A 16,561-nucleotide genomic window follows, 5' to 3' on the forward strand; every position below is an offset into this window, starting at 1 on the left:
TGTGCCTAAGCAGCTTCCTCTGTGTTTAAGGCACTTTTGTCGCTGATTGCTAGTTTCCTGAGGTACAGAGTGAGATTTGGTGATGTCACTACTGTGCTTCATACTGTTCTGCTGTTCTTTTTAGAGGCTCTGAATATGGAGAAGGAAAAAGCTTACCTGTGTATGAATGGCCGACTCCACACACAGAAGCAGTTAGGAACAAAGCATAGTAAGTCAGTAATAAAGAAGGATCAGCTGCAGGGAGACCACAGGACATTTGATTTTTGAAAGAACAATGGTATAGAACAGTGGTCGCCAAACTGCGGCCCGAGGGCCAGATACGGCCCTTTGCTTGCCTTTATCCGACCCTTGGGGCAATATCCCTCCCACTGATACAAGACCCTATTCTGCTATCTGACACCAACAATGGAGAACCATTTCTCCCACTGACACCACTAATGGGGCAATATTCCTCCCTATTATACAAGAAATTGGGGACTATTCCACCCCCCCCTAATAATATCTGATGTTTACTCCCACTGATGAAAGGAAAGTTTCCAAAGTCCGGCCCTCCAAGAGTCTGAAGGACAATAAACCGGCCCTTTGTTTAGAATGTTTGGAGACCCCTGGTATAGAAGTATTCATTTTTTACATTCAGGACATCTGCACCTCCCTGGGATTTCATAATTCTGAAAGAGTCTCTCCCTGCATGGTAGAGATAATATTTACTCCAGATGCCTGAGCTTGCAATATCTGCTTTCTGTAAGATCTCCATTGACTTAAAAATCTTCAGCATCCAGCACTGCCTTGAGTGTTTGGGTGCTTGGTCCCCCCCCCCCCCCCCCCCTCTGCTTACTGTGGTTTCTTCTTCCAACCCCTCCATTACGATGTGATACATTAGTGATATAGGGTCTGGAGGAAGAAATACTAGTGCCCAGCAAGTCCAATCATCCAACAGACTTCTAGATGTGTCAGACGGTGAAGTTTACAGCCAGGCAGGGATCTAATGCAGACAACAAGTATCAGAGTTGCGGGCACCAAGAGTGACAAGTAAAAAAGTGACAGACACTTAAAGTGGAACTTTAGTCAGAAAATGTAGTCCTGATCACTTCAGGCTGGCTCATTTTGCAGGCATAATTTGTATAATATAAAAAAATAAGTGTCGGGGCAGGGTTGCACTCTTGCCTGTTCTACACATGCTCAGTTGCTCTTTATTCCCAGCACATGCCTAAAATCAGAGCCACTAGAAAGCCAAGAGAATAACAGTCTGTGCTAAGAGAACACAGATTAGAGTGTACTCCAAGGAAGAACAGCCAGAGGCGAAACTGCTTGTTTCACCCAGAAGTTCCTACACCAGTCCAATACTCTGATTAGATGAGTTGTTATTTGATAAAGGCAGGCATTCAGAAGAGCCACACTGCTGTCTGACCTACTACTATACAAAATAGAATGTTTAACTCGAGCCAGTCGGGTAATATGTACTTTGTAAGTTTAGACCAGTGTGCAATATCTTTTTTAAATAAGGAGATAAGAGGTAACAAGTTAAAAGGGTTGTAAAGGTACAATTTTTTTTCTAGAATAGCTTCCTTTACCTTAGTGCAGTCCTCCTTTACTTACCTCATCCTTCGATCTTGCTTTTAAATGTCCTTATTTCTTCTGAGAAATCCTCACTTCCTGTTCTTCTGTCTGTAACTACACACAGTAATGCAATGCTTTCTCCCTGGTGTGGAGTGTTGTGCTTGCCCCCTCCCTTGGACTACAAGAGAGTCAGGACGCTCTCTACGTTGCAGATGGAGAAATGAGCTGTGTGTTTTTTTTTTTTTTTTTTTTTTTTTTTTTTTTTTTTTTTTCACGTCAGACTCTGCTCACATATAGCCGAGAGGCTAGCTCACGGTTCGCCCGCCCTTAGCGTCTCTCTTGCGGCTTCGCATCATTCGTGGGTTTTTGTCATTTTTTTTTTTTCCCTTTGACATTGCGGATTTAACATTTTTAAACTATTAGGTTAGTATTTTCCCGCTTAACGAATCCAACTGCATTCTTTGATAGCATATCATAGTTAGCATATCATAATTAATCCCCCCCCTTTTTTTTTTTTTTTTTTCCCCCTTTTTCCTCCCCCCTTTTCCTTCCCCCCCTCCCCCCCCCCCCCCCCCCCGGATCTGTGTGCCATGCAATCTTCTTTATGGTTTCTCAGCTTTCTGCTTCTATCGTTCCCTGGACGAACTTTTCTGTGGATTTAAACACTTTCCACTTTTCCCAAACCCTCCTGTTTTTGTCCTCTTCTCCTAACTCTCTGCAGGCAAGATACTCCATCTCTTCTATATATTCCACCCTTTCTATCCACTCTTTAATTGATGGCCTCTTTGGGTGTAGCCAATTTTTGGGGATCAGAGCCTTAGCTGCATTTAACAACACTGGGACCAGAGTTGTTCCATATTGTTTTTTTGTTTTTTCAGTTCCGTGAAACAAACAGGTCAGCGGGCTACATAGAATCGTCTCTCCTGTTATTTCTACAATATATTTCAAGATTTCTTTCCAAAATTCCTGCATTCTCGGGCAGTCCCACCATATATGTAGCGTTGTTCCTTTTTGTTTACAGTTTCTCCAACATAGCTCTGAATTTCTAGGGTGGATCTTATTCATTCTTGATGGAGTCATGTGCCATCGCACCATACATTTATAGTTTGCTTCTATGGTGGTAATGTCCGCAGCATGGTTATATACTGCACCTATCATTTGTGTTTTATCAATTTTTTTACCAATGTCGCTTTCCCATTTTTCTAAAAAGGGCAATGCTTCCTGGGTCTCGAGTTCTGTTAGTATCCCGTATACCTTTGATATACCGTGTATCAGGGGCTTGTCCATGCTGCATATTTTTTCTATTGGATATAGTGTCTTGTCTTCCCTAATTGGTTGTGGTAGTGTGCTCACAAAATGTTTTAACTGCATATACTCCCATTCACTCATGCTTTGTTCCCCTTCCCCTATTTTTATCTCTTGTCTAAGTTTAATTTTTCCCCGTGTAACAATATCTTTTAATTTTTTCTGCCCTAAGTGTTTTCCAAAACGTGTTCCGTTACCTGGTGGAAAAAAATTTGTGCCTGCTAATGGGATTAATGGGGAGTTATACTCCCATTTTTCCCGTCTACATATTGTGTCCCATATCCTAAATACGTTCCTTGTTATGTTGTGTGTGTTCGTGCTCAGTTCCCTCGTTTTCGGTGGTATCCATACGTTTCTGTTTAATAGTGTCCTACTTAATATTTCTTCCATACGTACCCATTTTTTTTGTGTATGTGCGTTTGTCCATTCTACTAGCCTGGCTAAGTTTACAGCAAAATAATATCTTTTTATATCAGGGAGCCCCAGCCCCCCTCCTTTTTTTTTCATGCTCAACAATGAATAACTTAATCTAGCCTTTTTACCTGCCCATATATATTTCAAAATTACTGTTTTAATTACTTTAAAGAAGCTTTGCGGTATTTTTATTGGGAGCATTTGAAGTTTGTATGTTATCTTTGGTAAAATCATCATTTTAAACGCATTGATCTTGCCTATCCAGGAGATATGTTTTTTTGCTAGGTTTTTCAGGTCTTGGTTAATGTCGTTAATTAAGGGGACAAAGTTGGCCGAGTAGAGTTTTTCAACTTTAGATGTAATTTTTATACCCAAGTACGTTATAGCTTCTTTTTCCCATGTAAATGGAAACTCTTTCTGTAGTTCTTCTGCTTCTTTTTTTTCTATCCCCAGATTCAAGATTACCGTTTTTATCGGGTTTATTTTAAAATTTGAAAGTTCTCCATATCTCTTTATTTCCTTTATAACATTAGGGAGAGATACTCTAGGTTTGGTCAGGTATAGGAGTATGTCATCCGCATACGCCGCCACCTTGTGTTCTTCATCTCCCACTCTCACCCCTCCTATCCCCGGGTTTTCCCGGATTTTTGCTAACAACGGTTCCAAGGCTATTACATACAGGAGAGGTGAGAGCGGGCACCCCTGTCTGGTTCCGTTTTCCATGTTGAACACAGATGACACACTCCCATTGACCTTCACCCTTGCCGTCGGGTGACTGTACAGGTTCTTTACCCATTTCATGAACCTTGGTCCCAGGCCTATATTTTGTAAAGTTTCTATCATAAACCCCCAGTCGACTCTGTCAAATGCTTTTTCGGCATCTAAGGACATGAGTACGACTGGGGGTTTCCTTTTTGGATCTTGTTGTAACAGTAACAGGGTCCTTATACTATTGTCTCTTCCTTCTCTGCCTGCTACAAAGCCCGCCTGATCTGAGTTTATTAATTGCGGCATTAAACCTTTTATCCTGGTTGCTAATATTTTCGCGTATACTTTCAGGTCTGCGTTTAACAGTGCTATTGGACGATAGCTGGAACACAACGTTCCATCTTTTCCCGTTTTAGGGATAATAGAAATATTTGCCAAAAGAGATTCTTTTCTTATTTCTTCTTCCTCTCCTATTTTGTTAAAATAGTTACACATCTCTGGGACCAGGAGTTCGCTAAATGTTTTATAATATTTGATCGGCAAGCCATCGGGGCCTGGACTTTTCCCGCACGGGGTTTCCCGGAAGGCTCTATGTACCTCTTCTTGAGTTATTGGGGCCTCTAGGGATTCAATGTCGTTTTGAGAAATTTTAGGTAGTTTCGCTTCTTCTAAGTATTCCCTGATTTTCCTTTTTCTCATCTTTTCTTGCTCCTGTGTTTCCTTGGTTCTTATTGAATATAATGAACTATAAAAAGTCCGAAAGGATTCCGCTATTTCAGACGTCTTATATTTCATAAGACCGTCTTGATTCTTTATTTTTTCGATGTAGTTTTTTTTTTTTTTTTCCCTGGATATTCTGGCTAAATGTTTCCCCGGTTTGTTCCCCCATTTATACCTCTCCTTTCTAACATTTCTGAATATGTCTCTTGTTTCAACCTTCATCAGATCTCTAAGCTGGGTCCTCTTTACAATAATTTCATGATATATTTCATTTTCTCCTCGCTCTTTATGCATTTGCTCCAGTTCAAATAGCTCAGTTGTTAATTTTTTCATGTTTAATTTCCTTATCTTTTTTTTCCCTGCTCCTATTGAGATTAATTTCCCTCTGATGTATGCCTTATGGGCCTCCCAAACGGTAGCTACCCTTACTTCAGGTGTGTTATTAAGGGTGAAATATTGATCCAGATCCATTCTCACTATGTTGTTTACCTCTATATCCTCTATAAGTTCTTCATTCAAGTTCCATGATCCTTTTCTTTGCTCTATTTCTTTGAATCTAATTTCCGCTATTACAGGAGCGTGATCTGAGATTGTAGATACCCCAATTGAAGTTTTAACTACCTCTTCCAATAACTCATGGTCTACCAATATATAGTCCAGTCTTGAATATGTTCCGTGCACGGAGGAATAGTAGGTATAGTCTCTTTTATTTGGATATGTAATCCTCCAGGGATCTATTAAACAGTAGCTATGCATTTTTTTTCTTAATATTCTAAGCTGTTTAATATTTCGCCTCTGAGCCCCGGATGTACTATCCAGTTGATAGTCCATTGAGAGATTGAAATCTCCTGCTAGTATTACATGTCCTAATTTAAAGTCCATTAAGGCATTCAAAATCCCCCTCAAGTATTTGTGTGGTTGGCTGTTTGGGCAGTAAATATTTGCTAACGTGTATTTTTTCCCTTGGAGTACTCCTTTTAGGAACAAATAGCGACCTTCCGGGTCTACTTTCCTATCTTCTACTGTAAAGGAAATATTCTTCCCTATTCCTATGGCGACCCCTTTTGCTCTCTTCTTTGGGGAGTCCCCATAGTACCAAATAGGAACTGCCCGAGAATACAATCTAACATTAGAGTCCAACGTTATGTGTGTCTCTTGCAGGAAAACTATTTCAGCGGAATACCTTTCAACTTCTCTTAGTACCATATGCCTTTTTTCAGGGCAACTGAGACCTCTTACATTGTATGTTAAGAAATTTATGTTTGTCATTTTTTTTTTTTTTTTTTTTTCCCCTCTGTCTTGGGTATATATGTTCTTTCCTGCTGCATGACACACAGATCTGAATCCCTTTCCCCCCCTCTCTAATCTTCCCCTCTCCCTTCCCCCCCCACCTCCCCCCCTCCCCTCTCCCTCCCCCCTCCCCCCCCCCCTCCCCTCCATTTGTCCCTTGCCCCCCCGTTCTTCTTTTGGGGCTTTCTCCTCCCCTCCGCCCCCCCCCCATTCGATCCCTGACCTTCTGGTCATTTTTGGAGCTTTTTCTATTTGGCGCTCCTGGCGCTCTTTTGCTCCTCAGGCTGAGGTGGAGTTCTATTTTGGCCCGGTCTCCTGTCCCCCTATACTAGGGAACTGGTGAAGAAGCACTCTCTGGGACTCCCTTCTCCCCAGTCCAGCTCCGATAGCTTACCATGTTGACCCTCCCCATTTCCCTCCCACCCACTGCCCCCCCCCCCCACAGTTCCCCCCCTCCCCGGCCGATCAACACTAATAATTTTTTGGTATTGGGATGCCTAAACTATGACAAAATTCTGGTATTTCCTCCAAAAACCTCAGTCTTGCCGAAACACCATTTTTCCTGCCTATTAGGCACGCTGGAAATCCCCAATTATACTGAATATCATGCTCCTGCAGAACACCTAGCAAGGGTTTTAAACTTCTTCTTCGTTTTAACGTCTCTTGTGACAGATCTTGATAAATTTGAATATTATGTTGATCGTATTCTAACGGCGACTTCCCTCTCAGTTTTCTCCATAGCTGGTTTTTCTCTTCCCAACTTTCAAAACGCACAATAATGTCCCTTGAGTAATCCTGTGCTCTCTCCCTAGGACGTCTTATTCTGTGTGCTCGTTCTATTCTGAGCGGGGAAGTTGTTTCTCTCTCTAATATTGGATTGCAGATTTTTCTTATTATTTCTGGGAGGTCCTCGGCTTGTGTCGTTTCTGGAACACCGCGTATTCTTATATTCTTTCTTCTATCTCTGTTCTCTTGATCTTCTAATTTATACGCCTGTTCTCGTTGGTTTATTTTTAATGCTTTTATTTCGTCTTCTAGTTTTTTAAATGAGATTACATTGTGGTCAACTTTTTTCTCCACTTCTTCCACTCTTTCCAATATATGCCCCATATTTTTCTCCATTTTTTCCATTTGCGTTTTGAGTGATCTTTCTAAAGCAGCGAACATTCCTTCCATCTCTCTTTTTGTTGGCAAAAGTGTCATATCCTGCGTTTCTTCCTTATTTCTCTGTTCTAGATCTATTTCTTTGTCTGTTTCCCTGTCTTGGTCTGTTCTGCTCTCTAGGAGTGATTCTGAAAATGTTTCTGAGTCCGCCAAGGTATTAGCTGGCCCTTTTTTCTTATCTTTTTTCTTTTCTTTTTCTGCTTGGCCTGCTCTGCCAATCGATGGTTTTTCTATGTGCTGGTTGTCGCCATTTATCCCATGGGTCACAAATTTACACATCGGGCCTGGGCTTTGACTTAAACGGGGTACCTTTGGGGTTGCCCCGCCTTTCACTATTTTTCCCCTTGTGGTCATCCTTGCCCCAAAGTTGTAACTATGTCACTTTAGAGCGGTTCCGGAGGAAATCCGTTTGCACTTGTGATAGGTGTGTACTCCCCTCTCCTCCCCGTCTCCAGCGCCCGTATATCTTGGAAACCTTCTCCTACGGGTTTTCCTGGCTCTGTAGTCAGATTACCCACAATGTGTATAATACTTTTACCGATACTTTTACCGTTATGTTATGGTTTTTGATGTTTCGTTTATCGCAATTTAAGGTTATTTAAGGTTGTTGTGACATTTCTGTCCTTTATCTTTAACTTTATATAAAGATATTCAGAACCATTCAGAGCCATATACATGTATACTGACCCCCCTCTTCTATCCGACTCCAGTGTCCATCTACCAAATATAGTACAAACAATTCCGTGTATCTTGTTCACTTATTGATCCCCATAAGAAGAAAGAAAGTATCAAGAGGGGGCCACAGGAGAAACTATGGGGTTACCGACCTCCTTACAGGAACACAAAAAAAAAAAAAAAAAAAAAAAAGAAAGCAGTGCTGAACTCATGGCTCTCATGTCACATTATTCCATGCCATCATCACAGTCCCATCCTTTTATCATTCTCCACAGAGAGCAGTGACCCGTTTATATATTTCTTTTTAATAGTTCTTATATATTTTTTAATAAGGAGTTTGTACTCACCACTTCAATGGTTGAAGTGCTCTCGTAGTGTGTACTCACCGGTCCAATGGTTGATAGGGGGGCTTACCAGCTGTTGTAGTAGGTTCCGGGATGTTTCCCCACCTACTATTGTGGCTGTGATGGAGAAGTCAGCTGCAGGCTAAGTCCTCTTAGTCTAGGACTGGTGCTCCATTTCAATGGGCTGCAGGGCTACGGAGCTTACAGAGCCTTCCCAGCACTGCATGTCAGCACTGCACTGCATGTGCTTGTCAGTCCCCCCCCCCCCCCGAGCCCCCCTCCCGGAGCCGCGCGGCGCGCCTCCACAGCGCGTCCACTCGCACGCTCCGGGGGTCTGGGCAGACCAGGGAGAAGTAGCACCTGGACGCAGCACTGCTGCTATCAGCCAGAGGAATCGGGAGGGACGAGGGAGACGCAGCGCCGCCACTAGCCTGTCAGCCTAACAGCCGGGAGAGACAAGGGAGCCGGAGAAGCCGCCCACGTGTCAGGTTAGCCGTCAGAGGGAGACCCGTGCAGATCTGCTCCGAGCGGCCGGCCAGGAGCTATGTTCCGGAGAGGGAGGGAGGGGGGAGGGGGGCACCCGCGCCTAGTGGAGGAAGCGGGGGGAGCGGAGGGAGCGGGGGGTCCAGCTCTCACTCAGTTCAGCGTAGGTTCGGAGCATAGCTGGAGAGCGGGCATCCCGTCTAGCCGCTCCTCCACACTGACCGCTCCATCTCTAGACTCCTCCCTCCGTCAGGCAAAGCTGAATAACCCAATGAGCTGTGTGTTAGTGGGTGTCCTGACTCTCCTGAAGTCCAAGGGAGGGGGCGAGCACGACACTCCACACCAGGGAGAAAACCTTGCATTACTTTGTGGAGTTACAGACAGAAGAACAGGAAGTGAGTATTTTTCAGAAGAAATCAGGTAAGTGAAGGAGGACTGCACTAAGGTAAAGGAAGCTATTCTAAAAAAAAAATTGTACCTTTACAACCCCTTTAAATAAGTACAATTTAGAGGGGTCTTTGTCTAACTGAATGCCAAGATACCGAATGTGGGGGGAAGCCCACTTAAAAGAAAAAGCGGATTTAAGCTGCTGCATCATCGTTTCAGATAAGTCAAGTCTGAGGGCCTCTGTCTTTTAATAGTTTATTTTAAAATTAGAGAGTTCTCCATAACACATACAGTAAGGTCCTCCATTAGGTTAGGGACCGAGATGTCTGGATGACTAAGAAAGAAAAGTAAATGGTCCGCATATGCTGAAATTTTCTGACAGTGCTGCCCAACCATGACGCAGCGGATATCTGGGTTACATCTAACGCAACGTAAAAAAGGATTCAAGGTTGACATAAAAATCAGTGGTGACGGGGGCAGCCCTGTGTAGTACTATTTTTGATGGAAAAAGTGGAAGAAAGTAGCCCATTCGCCTTAACCTGTGCTGAAGTTGAGGAGTAAAGTTACCCAATTCAAGATTTCATAATGAGTCCCAGACCCAAGGCCCTAGTGGGTCACAAGACTCCAACATGCACTGAATGAAAGACCAGTCCACCCTGTTGAAGGCCTTTTCCGCATCAGTGAATAAAAGAGCAGGACTGCACCTCGACAGAGCGGAGTGGTTAAAGGGTCACTAAAGGAATTTTTTTTTTTTAGCTAAATAGCTTCCTTTACCTTACTGCAGTACTGGTTTCATGTGCTCATTGTTCGTTTTTGCTTTGAAGTAGCTGTAATTCTGCTGTGATCTCCACACTTCCTGGTTGCCTGTTTCCTTATAACCATGGTACTGGGAGATTTTCACGGTGGTCTAAGCTGTCATTACTGTGTGTCTAAAACTCCTCAGAACCAATCAGATTCATTTTAAAAACAAAGCACTGCCCTGGATTTGTTTGTTTTTGTTCTGTGAGTCTTCCCGACTCGCCTCTCACCCGGAAATTCATGTATGTACCTTTAAAACCGAAAGTGAAACTAGAGGCACATTATATGATAGATTAAATTCAATTTTTAATAATTTTTAAAAGGAATCCGTTAACTTTTATGTCTCTATACCCAATAAACAGTCATTCAGCAAAAAAAATGTTTTCCTTTAGTGACCCTTTAACGTTCAGCGACTGTGTCGTACTATCTCTGGCTTCCCTACTGGGCATAACACCCACCTGGTCTGGGTGATTTGTTTAATTGGTTTATAAGCATGTCTGCTTGTGCTCTGAGGGAGCTTCCTGACTTGTATCTCTTCTCTACTCCACTCTGAATACGCAGGTGTCCAGCACCCCTCTTTCTCATGTTAAAAAATATGAGCAGGACACTAATAACTCACTGGTCCAAACTCTAGTCTAGGATAGGGATGAGCTCAAGCATGTTCAGACATGAGTCTGAATCCCCCTCAGCTTTTCCTCCTGGAAGCTCTCAAAGTTGATAGCCAATTATATTCATTCTCTGAACTGCAGCAAAGGGCATGTATACGTCCGGCTGCAGGTAGGCAAATTTCTCCACCACCTATAATCAAAGGTAACTTTGACAGCTTTCTGGCAGGATAGCTCAGGTGGGTTTTGACTCCTGTCTGAGCTCATCACTGTTCCAGGATAGCAACATTTTCCTTTAATACGACTATTTTGGAATCAACTTACAGGGTTTTCTTCTGGTGGTTCCTGTGCAAATAGCTCATGCTGTCCCAAATTACCGTGACGGGTGTTTCAGAAGCTGCAGTCAACTTTGTGACATATTGGACATTTGGTGGTCCTCGCTGAAGTTCTTCACCTTTTGGCCTCCTCCAATCCTTGTTTCTTATTGTAGTACTATAAGACCCATGGGTGGCCCTTCTCCATATAATTCTGTGACTGGACAGAAATTGCCACTTGTTTCTGGCTGCTAAACAGACGATAGCCGTAGCCTGGATGAAACCTAATGTTCAATTGTAAGAAGCAGTGTATGAATATGGTGCTATTCAATGAGAAACTGTCTATTATTCTTAAGGATTAGCATGCTGAATTTCTTAATGGCTTACTTGTGACTCTCCATATTTTAACCCAACTAGTCTGAGTTACCTCTAGCCCTTTGCCTTCAAAATCTAACCTTTCCCCTTCCACCATTGTCTCTCTACCTCCCTTTTTTCGATGCTCCTCTCTGTTCCCTTTTCCTTTCTCTATCCCGCCTTCCCTCCCTCTTTCTTCTATCTCTTTCCTCCTTTTAGTTTCCTCTCTTCCTTCACCACACCCTCTAGTTTTCAGACCAGTAGGATTGCTCATGTTGAGTGGCCCTATAGAGTCTACTTTTATCATTTTTGTATAGGTCTTGGCTGACTACTTATGTACATTCTTATGAATATCCTTGCTTTTTTGACAAAGGTGTTCTATCCGTTTCATGGGCCTCACTGTTATTTTAATTTTTATTTCACTTCAAACCAATAAAAATTGCAACAGAAAAAGCAGGAGCCTTACAGATCATTATGTACAATTCTGCTGCTCTGTATAGTTGTTTGCAATCTGTTTAGTAATAGAAACTGTACAACATGAGAGGATAGTCAAATCCTCTTCAACATACAGTATTTTCAGAAATAATGAGCATATTTGACTTATTTGTAGCTGCTGCAGAATCAATTGATAGAAGTAGATTTTTGTTTTTATAGTATTAAATAATAAATCACATTATTTAAGTTTGACCATTTTCTCTATCTCTACTTAGGCCACAAAAGAAGTAATAGAGCGGGAAGCTCCAGGAATGGCTTTAGCAATGCTAATGGGATCCCTAAATGTTACACCTCTCGGAATGCTGTCTAGGTAACAAACCGCTACTTCTTTGAATGGTTTATAATTGCTTGCCACCATTCATGAAAATTCCTGACAATGTTAACTCACAGACAGTTATTATTGTATTAACTCCACCCAATTTGGGTGCTACCCTAACTTCCAAGCTTCCAGAATCCACAAGTGTCTTGTTAAATCCAAAATTAATTACAAGTATTATTACTGTGACATTACCTGCCAAGTTTGTTTGAAGGATGCTGTTAAAATAAACCCTCTCCACTGCTTGGAATATATTACAGAAGGATCTTGACAAAATGACAACAGGATCAGTTTAATTGCAAATAAAATGTAATGTGAAAAATGTAAGGTTATGCACCTAGGCCCTGAGAATAGTTTTATTCCTTGTGAATTGAAGAGGAGTTTTGGTCAACTCTGCAAAAATTTAAATGAAGCAGCTTCAAAAATTGTAGCTGCTGAATTTTATTAACAGACACTCACCCGTTCAAGGATCCAGCACCATCTGTACCCGAGCCGGTTCTTCATTGTTGTTTTGGGTCATTGCGGCTTCACAGGCGACTGCGCATGTGCAAGCTGTGCTTCACTTTGTGAATGATTCTGTCCCAGAAACTTGCGGGGGGGGGGGGGGGGGGGGGCGGGTGGTACCTCCAGTGGATCCACTGTGGCAATCTGACCAGAAGTGGCAGCAGATACCTGTAAAATACATGTACCCCCCCACAAAAAATAATCCAAATGTGGTAGATGAGGGGGTAGGAGAAGCAATAGCAAACTTTCCCTTTTTATTTTTGGGTTTAGTTCTACTTTAAAGTAGAACTAAATATCATTCTCTTTCGTCCATTGGGGGACATATGAATTTTTAAACCTTCTGGTTATACTGCCACCAACGAGAGGGTTGAACACAGCCAAAGCAAAAAATCCAGATAGCAAGCAAATGAGCTGCAAGTTTGAAAATGACTTGCTAAGCTATTGTAAGACTTGCCAGGCTTCACAAGCTTGTTGCAGGTCTGCATTGTATGACTCCAAATTAACTCTTTGCGCATATTCTGCAAGTCTGTTGCAAGTTCTGATTCAGTTACGATGTGCAATAGTCATCCCACCACAGGGGTTACTGTGGCAGAATTTTCATCTTTGCTCCCTTCTGTAGACTTGCAGGGCTCATGCTGTAGACTTGCAGGGCTCTTGCTGTAGATTCCCCACTGTTATAATGCTCTTGCTAGAGACTTGCCACGCAAATTTGCTATAAATTGGAAAAGTGTCAACTAAAACTTGTGCTTTAAGTCAGTGGTCATTAACCCTGTCTTCAGGGCCCACTAACAGGCCAGATTTTATGTATTACCTTGGGGAGATGCAGACTAGAATACTGCAATCACTGAGAAGCAAATTATGTGCTAAAATGATTGCACTCTAATGTGCGCAGTGACCTAACATTTGTATTTGTGTGTGTGTATGGGGGGGAGGGGGGGGTCTAAAAATGTTTTACATTTTTTTTTTTATGATCTATTTAAATGAATGCATTTTTTATTTTTATTTTTTACATGAGTTTATCGCTATCGCGTAGGGGACCAATAGCCCCCTATGTGATGACATATAGGTGATAGGTTCTCTTTATAAGACATCCTTGGTCTATTAGACCCTGGATGTCTCCTTTGTGCATCTGCTTCACTGGCCACTAATCCCGGTGATTGACAGCTCAGGACCAGGAAGTGATGTCATACACATTACTTCCTGGTCTGTGCACAGAAAGGAGGCTCAGCGGTCGGAGGCCTGTTGAGCTCCTGCCACCCTTCCAAGCAACACCCGCCAAGACCGCACCAGGCCAGCAGGTGGGACAGCGGAGCTCGGTGAACGTGGTGCCATGTGCGGGGTTGTGAAAGTGATCTGCGGCTCCACTGCCGATTGTATCACCTCCACATTGAAAGTCGATAGTTGGCTTTAGAAAAATACACACATGGCCAGGCGTCTGCAACAGTTAAAAATCTTCATCCCCAGCAAGTGGCTGGGGATTCAGATTTTATCAAATGCCTAGTGTTGTCAGTTTTTAATAGGAAAGCAAAGGGACTGGCAGTAACACCATGAATTTCACACAAAAGAAGCAATACAAAGAGAACAGGATACATTTTCATACAAGTAAATGGCACAGCAAGCACATATCAGGAACATGAAATGTAGGGTTAACATATTTTTTAAGGGACACAGGTCCCCCCCACCCCTCTGTGTTTATATTCATGCTCTTATCGGTTATGGAAGGGGGAATACCCGGGGCTGGCCTACAGTTTTTTTTTCTTTTTGTTAACCAGTGTTCAATCTTCCTGTAGGTGGCAGTATTACACAAACGTTACGTTTCAGAATTGCTCTGTCCCTCACTGAACTCGGAACAAGAGAGCTTTATGACAAGTACAACAATAATTTTACCGTAGACTTTGTATGTCTCTTCTGACAAAAGTTTTTCTCTATCATCCATTAAGGAACATAACACTTTATAGTCATAAAGCTTGTATTATGTTGCTGCTTACAGGGGGTTTGTACACTAAGCCCAAAACTGGAAGCTATTCCAAAGAGAGCATAATTTAGCCTGCACACTCATTGATGTTAAAGTGATTTAAACCCTTACCTTAAAACAACCCATTCTTTTTTTTTTTAATGGAGATGAAAAGCAAAACATTTGTGTAAAGACATTAAAATATACTATAAATACATTTTATTTTACTTTCATAAGTGATCACTTTCAGTTCTCAGCTGCATAAGAGCTGGGGAAGGAGCTGGGTGGGTGTCAGGACAAGTCTGGTCATTGGAGGAGAGCACACTGAGTTCCCAGTATAACGGGAAAACTGACCACAGTGTGTTCTCCTGCTTAGTGTATTCAGTTTTTAATAGGAAAGCAGAAGGACTGACATGAACACCAGGGATTTCACATAAAGAAAGCAATACATAGAGAACTGGATACTTTTTCATACAAGTACATAGTACAACCGGCATATATCAGAAATGTGATATGTTGGATTAACATATTCTTTGAGGATGCACATTTTTTTTTTTTATTGAACATACGATAAAAGAGACCTACAAAAATAAAGTGCAACAGGCACTACACACAGGGTAATCACATTTACATATGCATACTGGTTACAAGTCATTGAGGGTTCTGTTAACAAGTGGAATCAATGCTGGACATACAAATGCTGTAATGTGAATTGTAGGTAAAACACCAAATGGTATTGTATATTGGTATGGTTGTAAATGCCCACAGGGAGGAGGAAGGGGGAGAATCATACGAATGAATACATAGGTCATACCAGGGGGGGGTTCTAGTGTAAATTAAGGATAATTTCTCTGCATTGCAGGTGAAAGCGTCCTCTATCCAGGATGTACATCTTTCTCATCTCTACTGTTTAAAACATTTTTGGTCAACAGTAGCTGGTAGAATATTTCTAGATGCTAAATCTACGCAGTCACACCAGTCAGCCATCAAGCTCTCTGTCTAAATGCTAAAATGCTGGTCAGCAGAACAGCCTTTTACAAAAACCTGATTTTTTTTCTTTCCTTTGTGAGTAAATTACCCTTCAGTGCTTCACTGGACAGGATAATTAGGTTACTGGGGGTCAGAGTACTTCTCTCCACCTGGGCTAAACAGTAAGGAGTTATATTCCCCATTTCAACGCTAAAGGCTCCTAGAGATTTTACTTGGCCTCAAAAAACTGTGATAAACTCCCTCTACAAGAGAGATTTCATGACATCCATAAAGATTCAGGTTCCCTACTTGCACATCTATTGAGGCCAGCAGCAATTTCTTATCTTTACTGTGGAGGCAAGTTGTTACCAACTTGTGGGTTTTCCCCTTGGTCTGTTATCAACACCAAGGATGTCCACTAATTTGTAAACCCTTGGTTCTGGCCCTTTTGCATCTGTAGAGCATTCCAGTTATATGTTACCTGGATGATCTTCTACTGAGGTAACAGTCATCTTTGGACCTAACAATCAACATCATTATCACTTTTTAGATGCTGAAGATGTTTGGTTGAATACTGAACTTCCAGCACTGATTCCAACCTGGAGTAGTTGGGTCTACTCTGGACACCACCACCATGGTACCCCCACTTGAGGTGATACAGTTTACCCAATATTGCATTCGGGTCCTTCAGAGAAACATCCTTCAGCTGTGTTGTAGTACCTTAGTACCTTATACCTCTGCAAAATATTAATTTGATTGTGTATATCATATGTACTGTATTTAGGTACTGTATTTATGTGTGGGTATGTCTTTGCATCTACTGTATCTCAACCATTTATACTTGTTCTCTGATCTGACCTCTTTTTTCAGACAGTAGGTAATAATACAAATATGTTTTCACTATGGTATTGCATTGTTAAGCCTCGTACATATGATCTGATTGTTGGCCAACCGAGCGTCTGATTTTTGTCCAAAGGGCGTTTGCCTGGATCTTGTCTTGAATACTAACGGTACACAATTGTCGGCCAACAAACAGGAACATAGTGACATAGTACAATGAATTTCAGGAATTTCAGCTCTTGAGCGCCACCCTTTGGACCCCTTCTGCTAATTTTGTGTGTGGTGAGCATTGATTCCGAGCATGCATGTTTGTACTTTCGACTTTTGTGGGAAGGACTTGTGTACTGACGATACGAAAATCGGAC

The 16,561-nt window shown here is 42.0% G+C and overlaps 1 protein-coding gene across 20 annotated transcripts in view; it reads left to right on the plus strand.

Moving 5' to 3' along the window:
* The window catches only part of GPHN (gephyrin), a 780,484-nt gene that overhangs the window by 294,259 nt on the left and 469,664 nt on the right, over positions 1 to 16,561 (plus strand). For all 20 annotated transcript variants that reach the window (XM_040333276.1, XM_040333279.1, XM_040333277.1 and 17 more), the window contains exon 5: positions 11,829 to 11,923. In XM_040333276.1, the coding sequence (XP_040189210.1) occupies positions 11,829 to 11,923 (95 nt within the window). The remainder of the gene's footprint in view (positions 1 to 11,828; positions 11,924 to 16,561) is intronic.

This window comes from Rana temporaria, chromosome 13 (genome assembly GCF_905171775.1).
Source record: "Rana temporaria chromosome 13, aRanTem1.1, whole genome shotgun sequence".
NCBI lineage: Eukaryota > Metazoa > Chordata > Amphibia > Anura > Ranidae > Rana > Rana temporaria.